At 33.1% G+C, this 20,922-nt stretch overlaps 1 protein-coding gene and 1 pseudogene across 1 annotated transcript; one reads left to right on the top strand and one right to left on the bottom strand.

Moving 5' to 3' along the window:
- Positions 1-1,404: 1,404 nt before the first annotated feature.
- Positions 1,405-20,562, bottom strand: LOC124455806 (tetratricopeptide repeat protein 28-like). Its single transcript, XM_047006425.1, has 7 exons — positions 20,449-20,562; positions 6,902-10,090; positions 6,353-6,652; positions 5,074-5,145; positions 2,304-2,524; positions 2,079-2,210; positions 1,405-1,938 (listed from the first exon to the last, which is right to left on the bottom strand). The coding sequence occupies exons 2-7, from the start codon at positions 10,080-10,082 to the stop codon at positions 1,405-1,407; spliced, it is 4,440 nt and encodes a 1,479-aa protein (XP_046862381.1). The 5' UTR covers positions 10,083-10,090; positions 20,449-20,562.
- LOC124455407 lies at positions 15,316-16,192 on the top strand (annotated as a pseudogene).
- Positions 20,563-20,922: the final 360 nt, after the last annotated feature.

The raw sequence follows: 20,922 nt of genomic DNA, 5'->3' as shown, positions 1-20,922 counted from the left end.
AGAGTAACCTTGCGCCACTAATCTTGCTTTGCATATTTCCACAGATCCTTCTCCTTTCGCTTTACCTTGAATACCCAACGACATCCTACTATATTCTTCCCTTCAGGAGGAGTAACAAGTTCCCATGTCTGGTTATCTAATAATGATTGATACTCTGAATCAGTTGCTGTTCGCCAATTGTTGCTGTCTTCACCATTCCAAGCTTCTTGGATGTTACATGGTTCGTTGATGTCAGCAGTCAAGCTTTGTGAGAAGTAATTCTCTTCATCAAATCTGTTGGGAGGTCTAGATATTCTTTTTCTGGGAAGGCTTTGAGTTTCTCTAAGAAAATTTTCTTCATATGTCGCTCCCACTGGTTGAAGGTGCTGATCTGCTTCAACTGGGTTTTCAATTTCGTTATTTCTTCTTGAGCAAATTCTTCCATTGGTATTTCATGTGGTTCATCAATCTTTTCTTCTAGTGGAGTGTAAAAGTTACAGAACTGTTTGTTTTCATTACCTTTCAAGTCGTAAAATCTTTTCTCAAGAAAGACAGCATCCCTACTTCGAAAAAACTTTTGACTGAGCACATCAAACAATTTGTAGCCTTTCGTCCCTTCAGGATATCCGATGAAGATACACTTCTTTGATTTCTCTGAAAATTTCTTTCGTTGACTTGCAGGCACGTGAGCGTAAACTAGGCATCCAAATTCTGTCAGATTAGAAACATCTGGTTTTTTATTGAACAAGCATTCAAACGGTGTAACTTTATTACGTGATACTGTCGGACTTCGATTTCTCAGATAGACAGCTGTATTCACTGCTTCTGCCCAAAATTGTAACGGCATATTACTGTGTGATAACATTGATCTGGCTGATTCTACAAGTGTGCGATTCATTCGTTCCGATACACCATTCTGTGCGGGATTATACGGCCCAGTAAGTTGATGTGTAATTCCTTTCTGTTTAAGAAATTCTTTAAATTCTTTGGAACAATATTCCCCACTATTGTCTGTCCGTAAAACTTTAACTGAACAACCAGTGCTGTTCAAAACCATTGCATTAAATATTTTAATCTTCTCCAATACTTCATGTTTGTTCTTAATGAAATAAACATAAGTGTACCTTGAAAAATCATCAATAAAAAGAATAAAATACTTTGAACCACCAAGTGAATTTGTTGACATCGGTCCACAAACGTCACTGTGCACCAATTCAAACGGCTTAATTGCACGCTTTGCTTCCTTTTTGGGATACTTGGATTTATGATGCTTACCCATAATGCATCCCTCACATGGAGATCCTTCCTTAGGCGTAGTATCCATGGCAATAACCATATTATCATTCAGCAGTTTTGAAACATTGTTCATTCCAAGGTGACCAAAACGATAATGCCATAACATTTATTTATCATCTATTGCAACATTCACATAGTTACCTTGATTTTCAATACATACAGTTTTTCCAGCAATATATCACTTGCCAACAACTTTGTACCTCTAAAGATTTCACATTGATCATCTCTGAAAGTAACACATGCTGCAAGCTTTGTCATGGCTCTTACAGAAAGCAAATTCCTACCAAGATCTGGTACATACAACACATCTCGCAAACTTATCTTCTGAGGTCTTTCATTTGCATCAGCAATAATGCGGCAAACCCCTTTACCATATGCAAGAATACTTCTATTATCTCCAAGATTAACAATTGATGGATTTGAAAATTGAACATATTCAATCAAATTGCTCTTATTATAGGTCATGTGCTGTGTGGCACTTGAGTCGATAATCCAGCTGTTATTATTCCATGAACTTGAGGTATACAATGCTTCGTCTTCCACCATATTATCATCATCCTCTTTCTCTACACAGCTAACAGATTCACCTTTCTTTCTTTCATTACTTTTCTTGTTCTTGTCGTCGAGGACCTTTTTCTTGGACAGTGACGAGCAAAATGCCCTCTTTCATGACAGTTGTGACACTTCCCTTTAAATACATATTGTTGCTTTCTTTTTCTCATATTTCTTCCAGCAGCAAATGCTCCTTCAGGATCCTTTCCGTCTTGTCATCGATCAACATCATTTAACAACATGTTTTTCACTTTGTCGTACGATAAGGAGTCATCACCTATTGCATCCAGGGCTGTAATCAAGGGTTTGAACTCTTCAGGCAAACTCGCTAAGAGTGTCATTGCCAGTTCTTTGTCATCTACTTCTACCCCCATTTCTTTTAGCTGGTCATGCAATGTTCTTAAGTGACTAATATGCTCCAACATGCTTTCTCCTGAACGATAACGGCAAGCGTAGTATTATTGTCTCAATCTCACTTTCTGTAACAGAGATTCTCTAGCAAATTGCTTCTTTAGAGCGTCCCATGCTTCTTTTGCAGTTGTGGTATGGCGTACATGAATTTGATATTCTGGTTCAATAGCCAGACAGATGTGAGTCCATGCCTTCTTCGCATTACGCACAAAGCTCTGACGAACTTTGGCACTTTCCCACGTAAGTTGAGCAGTACCCTCAGCATGTTCAAACAGATCAAGGCTTTCTAAGTATAAACGCATGTTAAAAGACCAGGTCCGATAATTCGACCCATTTAACTTCGCAAATTTGAACGAATCCAATTCAGCCATATTCATTTTATATTCGACCGCAAAATACTTATAGAAATATTTTATAAAATCGTCGACTTGTTCGATTCACATGTAGACCATAGCATTCTGGGCCCATAACCTGTTAGATTTAGAGGTTTTACCGAACATCAGATAGAATCATAAAAGAGTTTAACAACATAACGATTGACAATATATTTTAACATAACATGTGCTCTCTTCTATAAGGCAGAACAACAAGTACGTAGGTCACATGATTAACAATTAAGTTGAGAGTTATACACTGTGATGTCATTTCCTTTTAGCAGCCAGATCATCATTAACTGTAATAATTGCAGCATGTGTGATCATTTGAAGAAAACGGACTGGTGTGACAAATGGGAAAAGATGATTTAAAATCAAACCAGCCTTACCTAAACTTAAAATAATATAGGATGTTAGAAAGGTATTGACATGCCCGAATTTATTGAAACTGACACCCAAACTCTAACTTAAGCAACAAATACATAAACTGGTTATGCTGCTGTCACTTACAGATAAAGGTATAAGACAATTTATAAGCTTCTATTTCAACTGGTACAAAGACCAAGAAAAACGTAGTCACCAATGGAAACAAACTAAAACTCGCGATAGGTCGGTGTGTGTATTTGAACCAATAAATTGACAATCTGGCTTCATTTTTATTTAAGAATATATTAAATGTGTCAATAAAAAATATTTTAGAATAAAGAAAGTAAGGTAAGCATTATAAAAAATTTGATTGCGACGTTTCACGATATCTAGAATTAAAAAATGCTCTAACCGCTTGGCTTTATAAAAAATAAACAATATTTGTAAACCTATTGCTAAGACTAATTGAAGAATCCACTATATTCACCTCAACTTGATCTAGACTTACAATTACTCAGCAAAATATTTGTCTTTTTCTCACATTGAATTTTAAGGAGTTCATTCAATAAAACTCTAAATTTCGTATTTTTACTTTCTAATATAATAAGCATATCTTTTATTTCCTCCGTATTACAACGTAAATTTAAAGGCATTTAAACATAAGTCTAGCAGCATCATTGCTATCAATGTTTATTTCTTTAAAAAATGTATAAAAATTGTCAACGAGTTAATCTCGACGTTTCTATAAGTATAAAATTCTATTTCAGCCATATCATATATAATATTGAAGATGAACAGTCTCTATGTAGTTTCTAACCTAAATTTCAAATCAAATCATGAAAGCATACACAATAAAAAAATTTGTAAAAATGCATTAGCAGTGAAAATGCATTGGTAACGTGTGCAGTTATACTTACAATGTTACCATTTTTTTTAATTAAACTCTCTAGTATTTTAAATGGTTGCAAAGGTTTCATCAATTTAAGAATTTATCGTGGCCAAAAAATTAATAGCTAATTTGACAAATCTGTTTTTACTGTGTAAGATAGAAAAAAATAAGGAAAATTGACGAAAAACTTACTTTAGATGTACATGTTGTTGTTTCATATTAGTTTTGTTTTATTTCAACAACATATTTAAAATATTTTTACACTTAACATAAATAAAGCTACATGTTTTATTTTTTTGGTTTTTCTTGAAGTGAATTAGCTATATTGTTCTCAATTTGCTTCAAACTTTAAGAAATTAATATTTTAAATCAATTTCAAGATAGCTATAGAAATGGACAAAATAAGAAAAATTAACAAGATAAATGCTCAGTATCATTAAACAGGTCTAATGTAAGATTATTATATTTAAAATGAATCCAAATTTCACAAAAAAACTGTTTCACGAAAAACTAATTTTTTATAAAAATTTTTAAAATTGTTGATTTTTTCTGTTCAGATATAGCAAAACATAATGCAAGAATAATAATTCATAATCTATAAACACACAAGACTTAAAAAATTTGTTCTAAAATTTCAATAACTTCAAAAATTACATTTTAAAACGCTTTTTTTTAAATGGTTATCTATGTAGTCAAAAAATAATTATTTTCAAAATTGATTTAAAAGAGTTGTGATATTAAAAACGTCAATAAAGAATACAATTTAATTATTTTTCGTTTTTTTCTTCGATATTTTTCCCTTTAGAACTGTATCTTTTTTTGGGAATGAATAAGGGAAAGTGAGACACCTGGATGTGCTTTACAATTGAGGTTTTGTGTATAAAATTTCTTATAATCAATGCTGGTTTTTTAAAGTATCTTAATGTCACAAAAGTAGCATGGGTTATTGCAAATAATACAACCGAAAATAACCCAAAAATTTGCAACGTTTCGCGTTATCTGTGATTCAAAATGTTCTAACCGCTTAGTTCTATAACAATGAACAATATTTATATACAAAAGTCAAAGAATTTTTGAAGAATCAATGGAATCAACTTGATCTTGAATACAAGTATTTTTACGATTTCAACTCTTTTTGACTATTAAAGAGTTCATCTAATAAAGCTCTAAATTTTGTATATTTACCTTCTAATATAATAAGCATACCTTCTATTTTCTCCGTATGAACGTGTAAATTTGAAGGCGATTTAGCATCAGCAGTATCATCAGACTTTTTTTCTTTGAAAAAGATATGAAAGTAGAGCAAGTGAATCATAGCGTAAAATGGAAGGCTGATTTTTATAATAAATACGTTTCTAGAAAAAAACCAAGTTAAGTGAAGTTTATAAATGTTTACTGGATTAAATAAAAAAGAAAAAACCAAGAATCAATTCTTCAAGTAAATTATTAGAACCTAGCAACATGTTTTTCCCAAGAACAAAGATGTATATCAATCTAGGTTTTTAAAGTAATAAAGAATTTCTTAAAGTGCAAGTTTTGTAAATCTGGTATTTTTCTTAAAATATTCAAAAAAAAAATGAAAAAATGTAAAACTTTATTTATGTCCTAATTTTTAGTAAAGTTTTTTTACTTTTTCTAATTTTTAGAACAAAAGTTAAAAGCAATTAGTAGAATTTTTTTAACTTATCATATATAGGACAAACAAAATATATTTTTAACAAAAATAACTTGCCCCTGACTTGTAGCTATGACAAAATGCAAAAAAAGTTTTAAATAGAGTACTTGAGACTTTTTTTAAAGGATATGTTTATATGAAGTAAAAAGCAGATACTTCAATACAGTAAAAATAGTTGACACAGGGCAAAGTCAAACAAATTGTACTTAGGCATATCAGTTTAGAAGTATTTAGGATGAAAAGGCTCTCAGTACTTTCTAACCCTAAATTGCAAACCACATAATAAAGTATAAGATGGAAAGAAAACAAGGATAAATTAAACAAAAACAAATTTTAATTGCATGTGTCGATGTTTTTTAGTAGCTTAATTTAGTTTGGTTTTATGTATATGTTAAAAGAGATTTAAAGTATTTTTGCTCCTAAATATATATTAAAGAGCATTACATTGTTCACAACTTGCATCGAACTTTAAAAAACAAATCTTTTTTTTATCTATTTTAAGATAGCTCTACAAATGGGCATGAATAAGAGAACATAGCTAGATAAATGCTCAGGATGGTTAAACGGCCTAAAATAAGATCATTATATCAAATGAATACCGATTTCACCAGAAACAGCTTTAACTGATTTTATAAACATTCCTAAAATTGTTTTTTCTGTTCAGATCTAGCCAAACATAATACAAGATGAATTCATGACTTGTAAACACAAAAGACTTCAAAAATTCTGTCTGAAATTTCAAAAACCACAAAATTTACACTTTAAAACGCTTATATATAATATAATATACAAAAATAAAGAATAACATACCAATACTGTTCGAAGATTCAGTAATTGTAACAGCAACATGATCCAAAGCAACTGATTTTTTTCGACTTGCCTGCTCTTTTTCATAAATATCTTTTGCTTTGTCATTTTCTTTAGTAGAATGATACACATTACCAAGATTGTTTAAAGTCGTAGCCACATCAGCATGTTCAGGACCAATTAATTTTTTTGGTGATTCCAGTGCTTTTTCGTGAAATTCCTTCGCTTTGTCAAATACTTTACTACGATGGTATTTATTGCCAAGATTGTTTGAAGTCGTAGCAACATTAACAATTCCAACACCTAGTGATTTTTGTTGAATTTCAAACACTTTTTCATAATATAGTTCGGCTAAAGCATATTTGTTGGTCTCATAATACACTTTACCAAGATTGTTTAAAGTCGTAGCCACATCAACATGTTCAGGACCAAGTGATTTTTTTCGAATTTCCAACGCACTTTCATAACACTCTTTGGCTTTGGCATATTCTTTAGTACAATGATACAAATTACCAAGAATGTTTAAAGTAGTAGCAACATCAACATGTTCACCACCTAGTGTTTTTTTTCGAATTTTCAACGCTTTTTCGTGAAGTTTTTTTGCTTTGTCATATTCTTTAGTACAATGATACAAATTACCAATATAGTTCAAAGTAGTAGCTACATCAACATGTTCAGGACCAAGCGATATTTGTCGAATTTCCAAAGCTTTTTCATAACACTCTTTGGCTAGGGCATATTTATTGGTCTCATAATACACATTACCAAGATTGTTTAAAGTTGTAGCCACGTCAACATGTTTTGGACCAAGTGATTTTTTTCGAATTTCCGACGCTTTTTCATAACACTCTTTGGCTTTGGCATATTTGTTGGTCTCATAATACACATTACCAAGATTGTTTAAAGTCGTAGCCACGTCAATATGTTCAGGACCTAGTAATTTTTGTCGAAACTCCAACGCTTTTTCACAAAATTCTCTTGCTTTGTCATATTCTTTACTACGATGATACAAATTACAAAGATTGTTTAAAGTCGTAGCTACATCAACATGTTCAGGACCAAGTAATTTTTTTCGAATTTCCAACGCTTTTTCATAACACTCTTTGGCGTTGACATATTCTTTAGTACAATGATACACATTGCCAAGAATGTTTAAAGTCGTAGCCACGTCAACATGTTCAGGACCAAGTAATTTTTGACGAGTTTCCAACGCTTTTTCATAAAATTCTCTTGCTTTGTCATATTGTTTAGTACGATGGTACAAATTACCGAGATTGCTTAAAGTCGTAGCTACATCAACATGTTCAGGACCAAGTGATTTTTTTCGAATTTCCAACGCTTTTTCATAACACTCTTTGGCTATGGCATATTTGTTGGTCTCATAATACACATGACCAAGATTGTTTAAAGTCGTAGCCACATCATTATGTTCTGGACCAAGTGATTTTTGTCGAATTTCTAACGCTCTTTCATAACACTCTTTGGCTTTGGCATATTTGTTGGTCTCATGATACACATTACCAAGAATGTTTAAAGTCGTAGCCACGTCAACATGTTCAGGACCTAGTGATTTTTGTCGAATTTCCAACGCTTTTTCACAAAATTCTTTTGCTTTTTCATATTCTTTTTTACGATGATACAAATTACCAAAATTGTTTAAAGTTGTAGCTACATCAACATGTTCAGGATTAAGTGATTTTTGTCGAATTTCCAGCGCTTTTTCATAACACTCTTTGGCTTTGTCATATTCTTTAATACAATGATACAAATTACCAAGAATGTTTAAAGTCGTAGACACGTCAATATGTTTATGACCTAGTGATTTTTGTCGAATTTCCAGCGCTTTTTCATGAATTTCTCTTGCTTTGTCATATTCTTTAGTACGCTGGTACACATTACCAAGATTGTTTAAAGTATTTGCCACATCGACATGGCCAGGTCCTAGTGATTTTTGTCGAATTTCCAACGCTTTTTCATAACAATCTTTGGCTATGGCATATTTCTTGGTCTCATAATAAACATGACCAAGATTGTTTAATGTCGTTGCTACATCATCATTTTCTGGACCAAGTGATTTTTGTCGAATTTCCAACGCTTTTTCATAACACTCTTTAGCTTTGGCATATTTGATTTTCTCATAATACACATTACCAAGAATGTTTAAAGTCGTAGCAACGTCAACATGTTCAGGACCTAATGATTTTTGTCGAATTTCCAACGCTTTTTCACAAAATTCCCTTGCTTTGTCATATTCTTTACTACGATAATACAAATTACCAAGATTGTGTAAAGTCGTAGCTACATCAACATGTTCAGGACCAAGTGATTTTTGTCTAATTTCTAACGCTTTTTCATAACACTCTTTGGCTATGGCATATTTGTTGGTCTCATAATACACGTTACCAAGATTGTTTAAAGTCGTAGCTACATCAATATGTTCTGTACCAAGTGATTTTTTTCGAATTTCCAACGCTTTTTCATAACACTCTTTGGCTTTGGCATGTTTGTTGGTCTCATAATACACCATACCAAGAATGTTCAAGGTCGTAGCCACGTCAACATGTTCAGGACCTAGTGATTTTTGTCGAATTTCCAATGCTTTTTCACAAAATTCTCTTGCTTTGTCATATTCTCCACTACGATGATACAAATTACCAAGTTTGTTTAAAGTCGTAGCTACATCAATATGTTCAGGACCAAGTGATTTTTTTCGAATTTCCAACGCTTTTTCATAACACTCTTTGGCTTTGTCATATTCTTTAGTACAATGATGCAAATTACCAAGAATATTTAAAGTCGTAGCCAAGTCAAAATGTTGAGGACCTAGTGATTTTTGTCGAATTTCCAGCGCTTTTTCATGAAATTCTCTTGCTTTGTCATATTCTTTAGTACGATGGTACGCATTGCCAAGATTGTTTAAAGTATTTGCCACATCGACATGGCCAGGTCCTAATGATTTTTGTCGAATTTCCAAAACTTTTCCATAACATATTTTGGCTATGGCATATTTGTTGGTGTCATAGTACACATGGCCGAGATTGTTTAAAGTTGTAGCTACATCAACATGTTCTGGACCTAGTGATTTTTGTCGAATTTCCAGCGCTTTTTCATAACACTCTTTGGCTTTGGCATATTTGAAGGTATCATAATGAACAATGCCAAGATTGTTTAAAGTCGTAGCTACATCAACATGTTCAGGACCTAGTGATTTTTGTTGAATTTTCAGCGCTTTTTCATCAAATTCTCTTGCTTTGTCGTATTCTTTAATACGATGATATAAATTGCCAAGATTGTTTAAAGTCGTAGCTATATCGACATGCCCAGGTCCTAGTGATTTTTCTCGAATTTCCAACGCTTTTTCATAACACTCTTTGGCTTTGTCATATTTGTTGTTCTCATAATGCACATTGCCAAGAATGTTTAAAGTCGTAGCAACGTCAACATGTTCAGGACCTAGTAATTTTTGTCGAATTTCCAGCGCTCTTTCTTCAAATTCTCTTGCTTTGTCATATTCTTTATTACGATGATACAAATTGCCAAGATTGTTTAAAGTCGTAGCCACATCAACATGTTCAGGACCAAGTGATTTTAGTCGAATTTCCAGCGCTCTTTCTTCAAATTCTCTTGCTTTGTCATATTCTTTATTACGATGGTACAAATTACCAAGATAGTTTAAAGTAGTAGCTACATCAACATGTTCAGGACCAAGTGATTTTTGTCGAATTTCTGACATTTCTAAAGCTAGAAAAAATATCAAATTTCGTGTACTTTTTATTATAAACAAATAGGCAACATAGGTTTACTTCGTTTTTATTGTTATTTAAATTTTCAATGTTTACCGTCTTTTGCCAGCCTTCACAATTCTCAAACAATTATAAAACCAAATAATAGTTAACCCTATGATCTGATAATGGACTGGTTATATAGCTTCTGCAGGTATCATAAAAAGTGAAGCCTGATGATATGTGCGATGATGCGACAAATTAGATTCTTGCACGGACAGTTTTCAATAGGACACAAACGCCAACATTTCATGGCCATAGGAACATTTTGATGTCAAATTGAATTAAATAATTTGTTCTACCCATGACGTATATTTTTTATTATTAAGAAAGTCGCGAAACAAAATATTCGAAAATCTACCTTGGTAAACGTTATCCGTTAAACGTAAACGTTGTACTGAAGGAAAAGAAAATAATAATCTGGTACAACTTTGTTTAGTCCCACTCTGCTATTTTGACGCAGTTAGCGCAGCATATTATATGTGTTAATAATACACTTTTCAGTAGTGTTTAATGTGATGTTCTAGCGTCAATAGTGAGCATTAGTAAGTGTGTACTAATTATATTGCGACTTAATTTAAGTACGAGTTCGAAGTTTGACCGTGTACTGGATTGGCACGAGGAACTTTGTTGTCGCTGTTGCTCTGTAAAAACTTTATTTTAGTATTATAGCTTTAGCTACGGCTTTATTTGTTAATAATAATATCAACGAATTGGTAATAATAAGAATATAGGACTCTTTATGGACAAAAAAATCTTTACTAATTTACATTTTATGTTTTATATATGTGTAGTATTTTACAGTTTACTAACATTCCATTTGCATTTGAGATGCATGGAACTATAAAAGATATAAAAAGTTTTTTCGTAATTGAATCACATTTTGAAGTTGTTCTCTTAAGGCATTTGTGAGTTGCAAAATTATCCACAAAGTAAAGTTTTTATATTGCTAAATAAATATTTACACTAGCTACATGGACAAAGTTCGACTTTACTGATTTAAACGTTGACAAATATTGATGGTGCTCGATATTGTTCATGGTCAACAAGGGGATTAAGAAATTGATAAAAACTATTTTAATTGTGAATTCTATAATTGAACTGGTTCAGTGAACCTGTGTATCAATTTGCTTTGCAAATAAAGATATAATAAATTTATTAACGAAGTGGTAAAAGTAGAACAGGTTTGAAAAACGAGTTTGGTGATTGTGTATCAAGTATTGACAATGTGACATTGGAACAAGAGGACTTTTAAACCTGGTAAACACATATTAATATAAACATTTTCCATTCACGAGAATGAAAAATGATTCAGCCTTGGAAAAGTAACGATTCAAGCTGACGCAATTTCTTCAGGCAATGAAAATTAAATGTGGAAACAAAGCACACTTTAAATTCATAAGGAATATCTAGTTCAAACCAGGGGCGGATCAGGATTATTCAAACATCAGTCATAAAACGTCGGAGGCGCTCCACACCTGGGGGGGTCCGAGCTACGGACTTCGAAGCATTCTCCCCTATGAAATTTTGAATTTCACAGCCTTGGGAATGCCATTTTCAGCGTTTTAGAGCAATACAAAATGTATTTTTTGCGCATCGTTTTTGCGTAAAAACACATTTTTCTTTCGTTTTTTTCAATAAAAAAAAACTTAAGTAAACAATACTTGAATGTCTTGCCAAATATTTAGACTCAATATCATGCCAAATATATGGCTCATTAGCATGTCCAGGAACATAAAATTTACTTTACAATAGTGCTATTTCAAAACAGATATAGTCTTTAAAAATTTCTACCAGGTTGTCAGGCATAGACCCCCCTAGAGACCCCCATTCACACCTCTATGTAATGAGTTGATTTAAAAATTTGGTACTACAATGGACAGTTCATAGATATAGAAAAGCTCAGACTACAAACCATGCAAGTTTATTGTACCCCTTTACCAATCTCCACATACAGTGCCAGCAAATTCACGTTTTGAGAAAAAACTCAACATTTTTTTTCTGCCAAAGATTAAGCAAAAGTTATCACAGTGAAAATTTGCAATTAAGGACAGCTTAACGCCATTAATGTTTATTAGGCATTTCACTAGAGTATTATCTTCTTTAAGTATATGCAAGGTTTGCTATATAGCAATCACCAGTAGCATTGTATTTGCCAATACAAACAGAATGTAACCAACATGCCTTTAATCATATAATTACACGAATGTTAAAATTGGCTCATATATCATGCTTACTGGTCATGACAAATATCTTTTCATATGATCAAAGCTTGTTTAAATGCAAATCTGAAATAATTTAGTTTAGAAATCATAGTGATCATCTAAAAAATTACCTAGTGATCATGAAAAATACTTTGCTGTTTTGTCAAATTTTAATGTTTATCTCCATACATAGGAACACATTTTTACTTTATAGAAAATGCTTTACATACATCAATAGCCCATTCGAATTTATGGCAAGCAATCTAGTATGAGCCGTAGATCAACACACCTTGACATCTCTGCCTGAGGTGTTCAGTTAGAAAAGGGGATAATATGTGACGTGGGACAACATTTCATGTATGTGAAATACTCAGGTAAAATACCATTCCAGTCAAATTGTGAAAATAAAAAGCTTCATGGATCAGAAAAGACTCAAAATCAGGGGCGGATCTAGGATTTTTCAAACATCAGTCATAAAACGTCGGAGGCGCTCCGCACCTGTGGGGGTCTGAGGCATTCTCCCCTGACAAATTTTGAATTTCAGAGCCTTAAAAATGCCATTTTCAGCGTTTTAGAGCAATACAAAATGTATTTTGTGGGCATCGTTTTTGCGTAAAAACAACACATTTTGCTTACGTTTTTTTCAAAAAAAAGTAACAATACTTGAATGTTTTGCCAAATATTTAGGCTCATTATCATGCCAAATATATGGCTCATTAGCATGTCTAGGAACGTAAAATTTATTTTACAATAATGCTATTCAAAAACAGATATAGTCTTTACAAGTTTCTACCAAGTTGTCAGGCATAGATCCCCCTAGAGACCCCCATTCAAACCTCTATGTAATGAGTTAAGTTAGAAATTTGGTATTACAAGTGACAGTTCATAGATATAGAAAAGCTCAGACTTCAAACCATGCAAGTTTATTGTAACCCTTTACCCATCTCCACATCAGTGCCAGCAAATTCACTTTTTGACAAAAAAATTAAAATTTTTTTCTGCCAAAGATTAAGCAAAAATTATCAGAGTGACAATTTGCAGTTAATGACAGCTTAATGCCATAAATGTTTATCAGGCATTTCACTAGACTATTATCTCCTGTAAGTATATGCAAGGTGTGCTATATAGCAATCACTAGTAGCATTGTATTTGCAAATACAAACAGAATGTAACCAACATGTTTTTAATTATATAATTACATGAATGTTAAAATTGGTTCATGTGTCATGCTTACTGGTTATGATAAATATCTTTTCATATGATCAAAGCTCGCTTAAATAAAAATCTGAAATAATTTAGTTTAGAAATTATAATGATCATCAGAAAAATTACCTAGTGATCATGAAAAGTACTTTGCTGTTTTGCCAAATTTCAAGGTTTATCTGCATACATAAGAAGACATTTTTACTTTATAGAAAATGCTTTTTATCCATCAATAGCCCTTTGGAATTTATGGCAAACAATCTGGTATGAGCCGTAGATTAACACACCTTTACATCTCTACATGAGGTATTCAGTTAGAAAAGGGGACAATGTGTGACATGGGACAACATTTCATGTATGTAAAATACTAAGGTTCAATACCATTCCAGTCAAATTGTCAAAAGAAAAAGCTTCATGGATCAGAAGACTCAAAATCACAGGTTATAGTAAACAGCTTCGCATGTAATCAATGTTAGTTTTCTCAAATCTTAAACAATATGTAGTATAACTGTCTAATGATTGAATGATTAATGATCATAAACTGAAAAGCCCCAAACATTTTTTTATGATAAAGTAAATAATAGTATGGCGCCTTATGGCTACAGATTTTTTGTCCATTGAAATATATTTGCAGGAATGTAGGATTTTGCTGCCATATAACGGTCACGATTCCCAAAGCACTAAAGAAATCATAGCTAAAAGTCCTTCGTCAACAACAATTTTAGAAGCATCAATCTGCTTACCATACGCCATATTAACATAAATCGCATCACACACTCGCATAAATTGACTTTGATATATTACATTCATGCATACAATTCAGTTGTCCTTTACTTACGATTTTGGATGTAAATTTCTGCTGATAAAACTCAAAACAACGTTGGCTTGCTTTTGAACATCAACGACTGAAATGTCGCTCGCAAGATCGTCTTTGCCAAGCATTTACAATTCATCCATAAATTTTTCGCCCTCTTGAAAAAATTCACAGTTTGGACAGCAGCATTGATGTCAATATATGAATTTGTAAAAGATTTCCATAAATTCCATCAGATTGTAGTTTAGTTTCTATCATGCTTATAAAAATTACTATGAAACGATCAAACATTCAATTCAGACAGTGAGCTTGACTATGTTAGTTCAGTTGGCTATCAGTCGAAATTGGTCAAACCAATCACAGTAAGACAAAAATTCAAATGAACCAATTGTAAGATAGCAAGTGGACTCCCTTATAGGTCTGGCCAACCCGCTTATCGGTCGAGATTATTCCAGATCGTCCACTGATCTGACTATTGACCAATGAAATAAGCGTTTTTGACGTTCATAGACTCCTTTATCTGTCGAACCAGTCAAGCCACCCCGCTTATCAGTCGGTTATTCCAGGTCAATTAAAATTCAACTGATCTGGTTACCAACGAGATATTCATTGCATTAGTCATTAGTTTTTAATAATAAATAAAGCTGGATTTTTATCACGAAGTAAATGCGATAATAAAATAAGAACAATTAATGATTTTTTAATTATTATGAATAGATAATTTTTGAATTTCAAACATCAGTCGCGCGACGGGTTTGACATACTCTAGATCCGCCCCTGACTGAAATGTCGCTCGCGAGATCGTCTTTGCCAAGCATTTACAATACACCACTTTGGCGGTTTTATTTGAATAAAAACACGTGCTCGCTAAGTGAAAACTCGGACAAACATGGCGGAAGTCATAACAATGACTAATTTGCTAATATGAAATAGAAATATGTTTCGCTCTCTTGCAAAATAAATTTTAACATTTCTTTATTTCAAAATATAAGCGCTTAAATGGAAGAAAGGTTACGTGAAGAGAAATTCAAAGCTATGAAACTGCCAGAATTAAAAAGTTAACTGCAGAGTAGAGGTATAACCGTAAGTAGTTATCTGAAGCCGGGACTAGTAGCCATTGCATGTGCAGTGGAAAAAATGAACATTCCATTGATCCCGCAAGTCAGTATAGCCGAGCAGCAAGTAAATTTAAGTTGTCGTTTGACCATCCATGACGTTGAGCTGCCGGATCCATCTACGATTAATGTTTGAAATGATTTTAAAAATTCACCCCCGTTCGGCTTGTTTGATATATTTAATCATCTTATATATCATTCATCAGAATACGACAAGCAGGGTCTTGCAGCCTATAAGTCGTTCGAGAACTATCGTTTGTTTTACGATGGATATGTTGAGTCTTTGCTAACAGCATACAGGCAAGATGCTGGGGTCCATGTTTATATAGGCAAGGTTAAGCCTACAATGAAAGAAATGACTAAAGATGGTAAAGACGTTTACGATTTATGGTTTATATTGGAAGGAAACGGGTCTAATCGCGGCAGTGTGCTTGATACGTATTGCTGTTGTCTTGGTGGTAGAGATGGTGGATGTAAGCATGTATCATCTGCTTTGTATTCTCTTGATGATCTGCTTAATTCTAGAGGAGAGGATAGTGTTACAAGTAAGGAGTGTAAATGGCTCGAAGATCAAGATTCTCATTCATCTGTTAAAAGTGAGTTCTTATCATGCCACCAATAAAATATATTGTGCAAATAAATCTTGCTATATGCATTATTTGGTAGGTCCCACAGCAGGAAATCTCTTCAAACCTCTGTGCTGTTTTTGTATCAATTTTTATTAAATACTTCTTGAAGGTATTTATGGAAACTACATGTTTCTTCAAGTTAGAGCTTAATAATAGGAAAGATATACTCAATGCAATTACATAGGGAAGAGTGCTTACTTTTTCAATCTCGCAACATTTTTTAGAATATTGAAAAATATGAGAAATGTCCCAATGATTTCATTGTCATGGAGCATAAATGGTTCAGTAACAAGGATGCCACAATGGAAGGAAATAAATGGCACAGAACTTTGCACACATTGTTTACTCTGCATTGATCTAAGTTTATCAACACAAAGGAATATTTTATTGTATATATTTTTAAAACTTCTATATACAATGTTTTTAAGGTGATGCAATAATCTGTGGTTGCAAATTAACCAATGCTGCACAGATAGACGCAACAGAATCAATATATGGTTTCATTCTTAATGGGATTACACCTTGTAATATACTAAATGACTTCAGTTGTATAATTCTTTCAATGTGAATCCTCTTTGTAGCTACTCTCCTTGTCATTGTTGTTGCACCAGTGCCAACATTACCTTTATGCTTAATTGGAGGTGAAATTAAACGGACATGTCGAAGGGCAAGTAAATCCTGGATATTAAATCCTTTGTCAGCCATCCCCTGCAGCTAACTCTTCCAACAATCCACATCTCTTGATGATTTCCTTGTCGCTTATGCAACCACTGAACAATGTAGAGATATAGTTGATATGTAGAAGCGGTGACATGGAAATAAATAGTTTGAAGGTGTTTCTGCCTATGTAGTTACTATGTGTCCGACGTTGACTTGAAGAAAGAGAAGGTTTTTGTTTATAGATTTCTGTGCAATCAATTATTGCACGAAGACATGGATTAGATTCGTAAACTTTAGGCCGGGTTATTCCTTCCATGTCTTTTAAAGTGGTAAATGGAATAAATAACTTTAATTCCTTCTCAAGAAACTTCACCCATGTCAAGAATATGCTGCTACCAACAGTTTCTGACACTCCAAATAAATCACATAACATCTTGAGACTAGGGAATCTTTTGATCCTGACCAATGTGAATATATATTGCTCATAAACTGAAAGTTTAGCCCATGTAGAAGTTTTGTGGATCTATAAAAATGATTAAGTGCTTATCATTCATTATACATAGGGAGCTATTAACTGCATTACACATCTATTAACTTGAGTATTTACTTGAGCAATATGTAAGATTATATATTACTGTACCCTAGCACTGCTCTTTTTTTCTTGTTTATATTTTGCTGTTTTCTTCACTTTCCATTTGATAAGCCTGGAAGCCTTTGCTTTCACGAACTCAAAAAGTATTTTCAACATTTCACCTGGTAGGCCTACAGATAAATTAATTCAGAGTAGCTCACAAAGTCCTTTATTATTTCCAATAGCTTCCAACATAAGCAATTATATCAAGTTATAATCAACATAGTAAAAAATGAAATTTTATACCTGTATAATGGGCTGAATCGTTAACCACATTTTCTAAAAACATGCATTTCTGTATACTGCTGGTGTTAACAAATGACTCAGTCGCATAAGTTTTAAGATGTTCATGAGTTAGGTTGGTTTGAGCAGCAGCATCTTTTTTCTTTAAAACAAGAAGTTCGTCTTGATCCTTTGGATATCACGGGATGTTGTACTATTTTCACATAAGGATAGGAGGCCGTCAGCTGCGTCTCTTTTATCGTGTTCCCTTTCGCTCAAGCAAAAAGCCTCTGCTGCAACTTTTTGGAGATTGACGCTCGTTTTGGTGGCGGATTATATACCCTCGTCATTGGATTTTTCGTTTTCCGTTAGTTTTCTTCTCTATGAATTTAAAATGATGTATAAGCTTATAAAACGTTCAGCAAGCTTTCGTATAATTCACACATTTATGAGCAGTCAACACTTACATTCTCAATACTTTGTATCGCTGAAATAGGGTCTGGGTTATCTACAGTAGGACCATTTTCTCCCACAAAATGAAGATACGCTATCTAAATCTATTGCGAATCAACGCTCTCTTTGTCGCTATGGTATTTCTCCCAGGAAAATGTAAAAAAAATACTTTGCTTCTACTTCCGTCTCGTTTTAAACGATCAGGATACCGCGAATCGCTTTTGCAGGTTTCCCAAGCGCACCTCTTCGTCGTAACCATTGTTATAAAATTACTCCGCCATGTTTGTCCGAGTTTTTCTTTTTAGCAAAGACGTGTTTCCACATTTTTGAAAACCGCCAAAGTGGTGTATTCATCCATAAATTTTTCACCCTCTTGAAAATATTCACAGTTTGGACAGCAGCATTCATGTCAATAAATCAATTTGTGAAAGATTTCCATAAATTCCATTTGATTGTAGTTTAGTTTCTATCATGATTTAGAAAATTACTATGAAACGATCAAACATTCAATTTTTTCATTCACGTTTTAGAATACGGGCATAGACTTCTTTATAAATTTTTATTGCCGAAATAAATATAAATCCCACAGCATCGACGACATTTCCGTCAAGCAACTTCGTGAATATCTCAGGAAAACATTACATTTCAGTCCGAAAGAAAAGGAACAAGGGAAAATACAAAACAATTAAGTTCCTTCGTAAGAAAGGAATTGTCCACGTTGAGTTTTAAATCGTACGCACTCACCTACCATGAAGTAGTTTATTTAAATTATATATAATTCACATGTCGTCGCATAGATGGCTTAGACGCAAATAAAACATTGAAAAGGCTAGTGTAAAAGCTCAAACAAAATATTTTATTTTTAAAATACATAAAATTCACTCAAAATTCATCTATAGTGTGCCTACGCTATATACTAGTCATTCTGTGAAGGATTCAAATTTATATTAGAAGACTAATAAATACAAGGCTTAATTTGGCCTCATTTTATTATTACTATATATTCATGTTGCCTTTTCTTTTCAGCTTCAGAAAATAACTCTGAACGCTTTCGTTGCATCTCTCCAATATCAGAAAAAGACTTGGCCATATTCTGAATTGCTTGTGCTTGCTTTTTTTACTCTTTTTGAGAAAAAGGTCTGATTTCAAGTTTAGCTTTATGTTTCCTTTGGTGTGGAGCTACTGTTTGTACTGGCTTCTAGTACATCATCATCGCCACTATTATCAGTTGCTTCTTGATGCTAAGGCCGCTGGTATTACTAAAAGTGTATCTGGTCTATCAACTGTCTCATCCTCCTTGTCTGAATCTGACAATGAATTGTCTGTCTGATTCGTAAGATAGTACATCACCACTACAGGCATACCATCTCCCATGGTATCAGAAAATATTGGATTAATGATGGTGAACCACTCTGGCTCAACAATCGTTGCCTTTCCGCTTCCCTTTTAACACGATCTGTAAATTTTCGCCACTGACTTCTAGAAACTTATACTTAACTCAGGCCTAGCTGGGTAATTTCCAGGGGGTATCTTTCAATTTTCGAATTTTCTCTTTCGTTTGCTTTCTTCTTTGAATTCGTCAGATTTTAGGTATGTTTCAAGATCTTTTGCAATTTCTTCATAAACACACAAGTTGCAGACTTCTTTAATGCTAGCGTTTCTAATTGAACAGCATACTGTTTCTTTTCATCTGCTAGTACAATTGCAAAGTATTTTAATTCAGTTTCGGTCCAAACTCGCTCCTTCTTAGCCCTATTTTTCTTGTTCGAATCATGAACCATTTCATGAACACGATCATTGCTTCTATCCGCCATATTGACTATTATGGGTGAAATCCGCTAACAGCGAGTAACGAAGTATCATTTGTTTGGTAGTTCGTCCATACGCATTTATACTCACAGACGGATGATGCGTCAAGACGAACTACCCATGCAAATTCACTACACAGACGAACTATTCTGATAATTCGTCTTGACGGATGATCCGTCTGTTTGCCCGTATTTAAACACAGACGAACTTAAAGACGAACTATGTTTTTCTTGCCCAAGTTCGTCCAGACGGATGATTCGTCTCTAGTATAAATCGGGCCAATAATTTTTATTGATTTTTAAATCGTCGAATTGTCCGACTACCGGTCTGCATTTAAACTTAAAATCGTCCAATCATGTTTCAATTTAATCATAACTCACTGCTTTAAAGGAACGCACGACAAATAATTGTTAAATGTTTATTGAGTACGATTGGTTTTGTAAAAATTTTAACACTTGAGAATTAAAGCAAGCCAAGAATATATTTAAAGTACGAAATCATTAATATTACAGATAAAATAACTGATCATCTATGACGTATAGTAATTACAACTTTATTTATTTTTTGTGTATCATACCTTGAACTGATAACGACTTCAACTTTCTTGAAATAATCTCATAAAAACATTATACGCATCCGTTACTTCCGTGTATAATAAATGTTTTTATGCAAAGGAATTTGAACCATCGTAGGAATATATTGTTATGTAAAACAAGGGTATTACGCCTTATGATTTTTATTGTTGTTAATCATATTATTATTTATATAATATAGTGAACATTGATTGAGCAAAACATTAGATGTATATTTGAATTATAACTTTGCGATGTTTTTATCGTAGTGCATATGCTCGCTTTAATACTTTGATCATTTCTCTGGTACTTATAATTAAATGTTCTTTAAAAATTAAATTGCACAGAAAGAGTGTAAATGCTGATATATTTTTAGCATAATATTGAATTACCGGCTGAAAATTGCAACACACAAACTTGTTTAATTATTCAAGAAATTTGAAAGAAACATAAACAAAACAAAAATAATATGTCTTCAT

This window comes from Xenia sp. Carnegie-2017, unplaced genomic scaffold (assembly GCF_021976095.1).
Source record: "Xenia sp. Carnegie-2017 unplaced genomic scaffold, XeniaSp_v1 HiC_scaffold_4, whole genome shotgun sequence".
In the NCBI taxonomy this organism is placed as follows: Eukaryota; Metazoa; Cnidaria; class Anthozoa; order Malacalcyonacea; family Xeniidae; genus Xenia; species Xenia sp. Carnegie-2017.
Note: the sequence above shows the minus strand (reverse complement) of the source record. Positions and strands in the feature narration are given on the sequence as shown.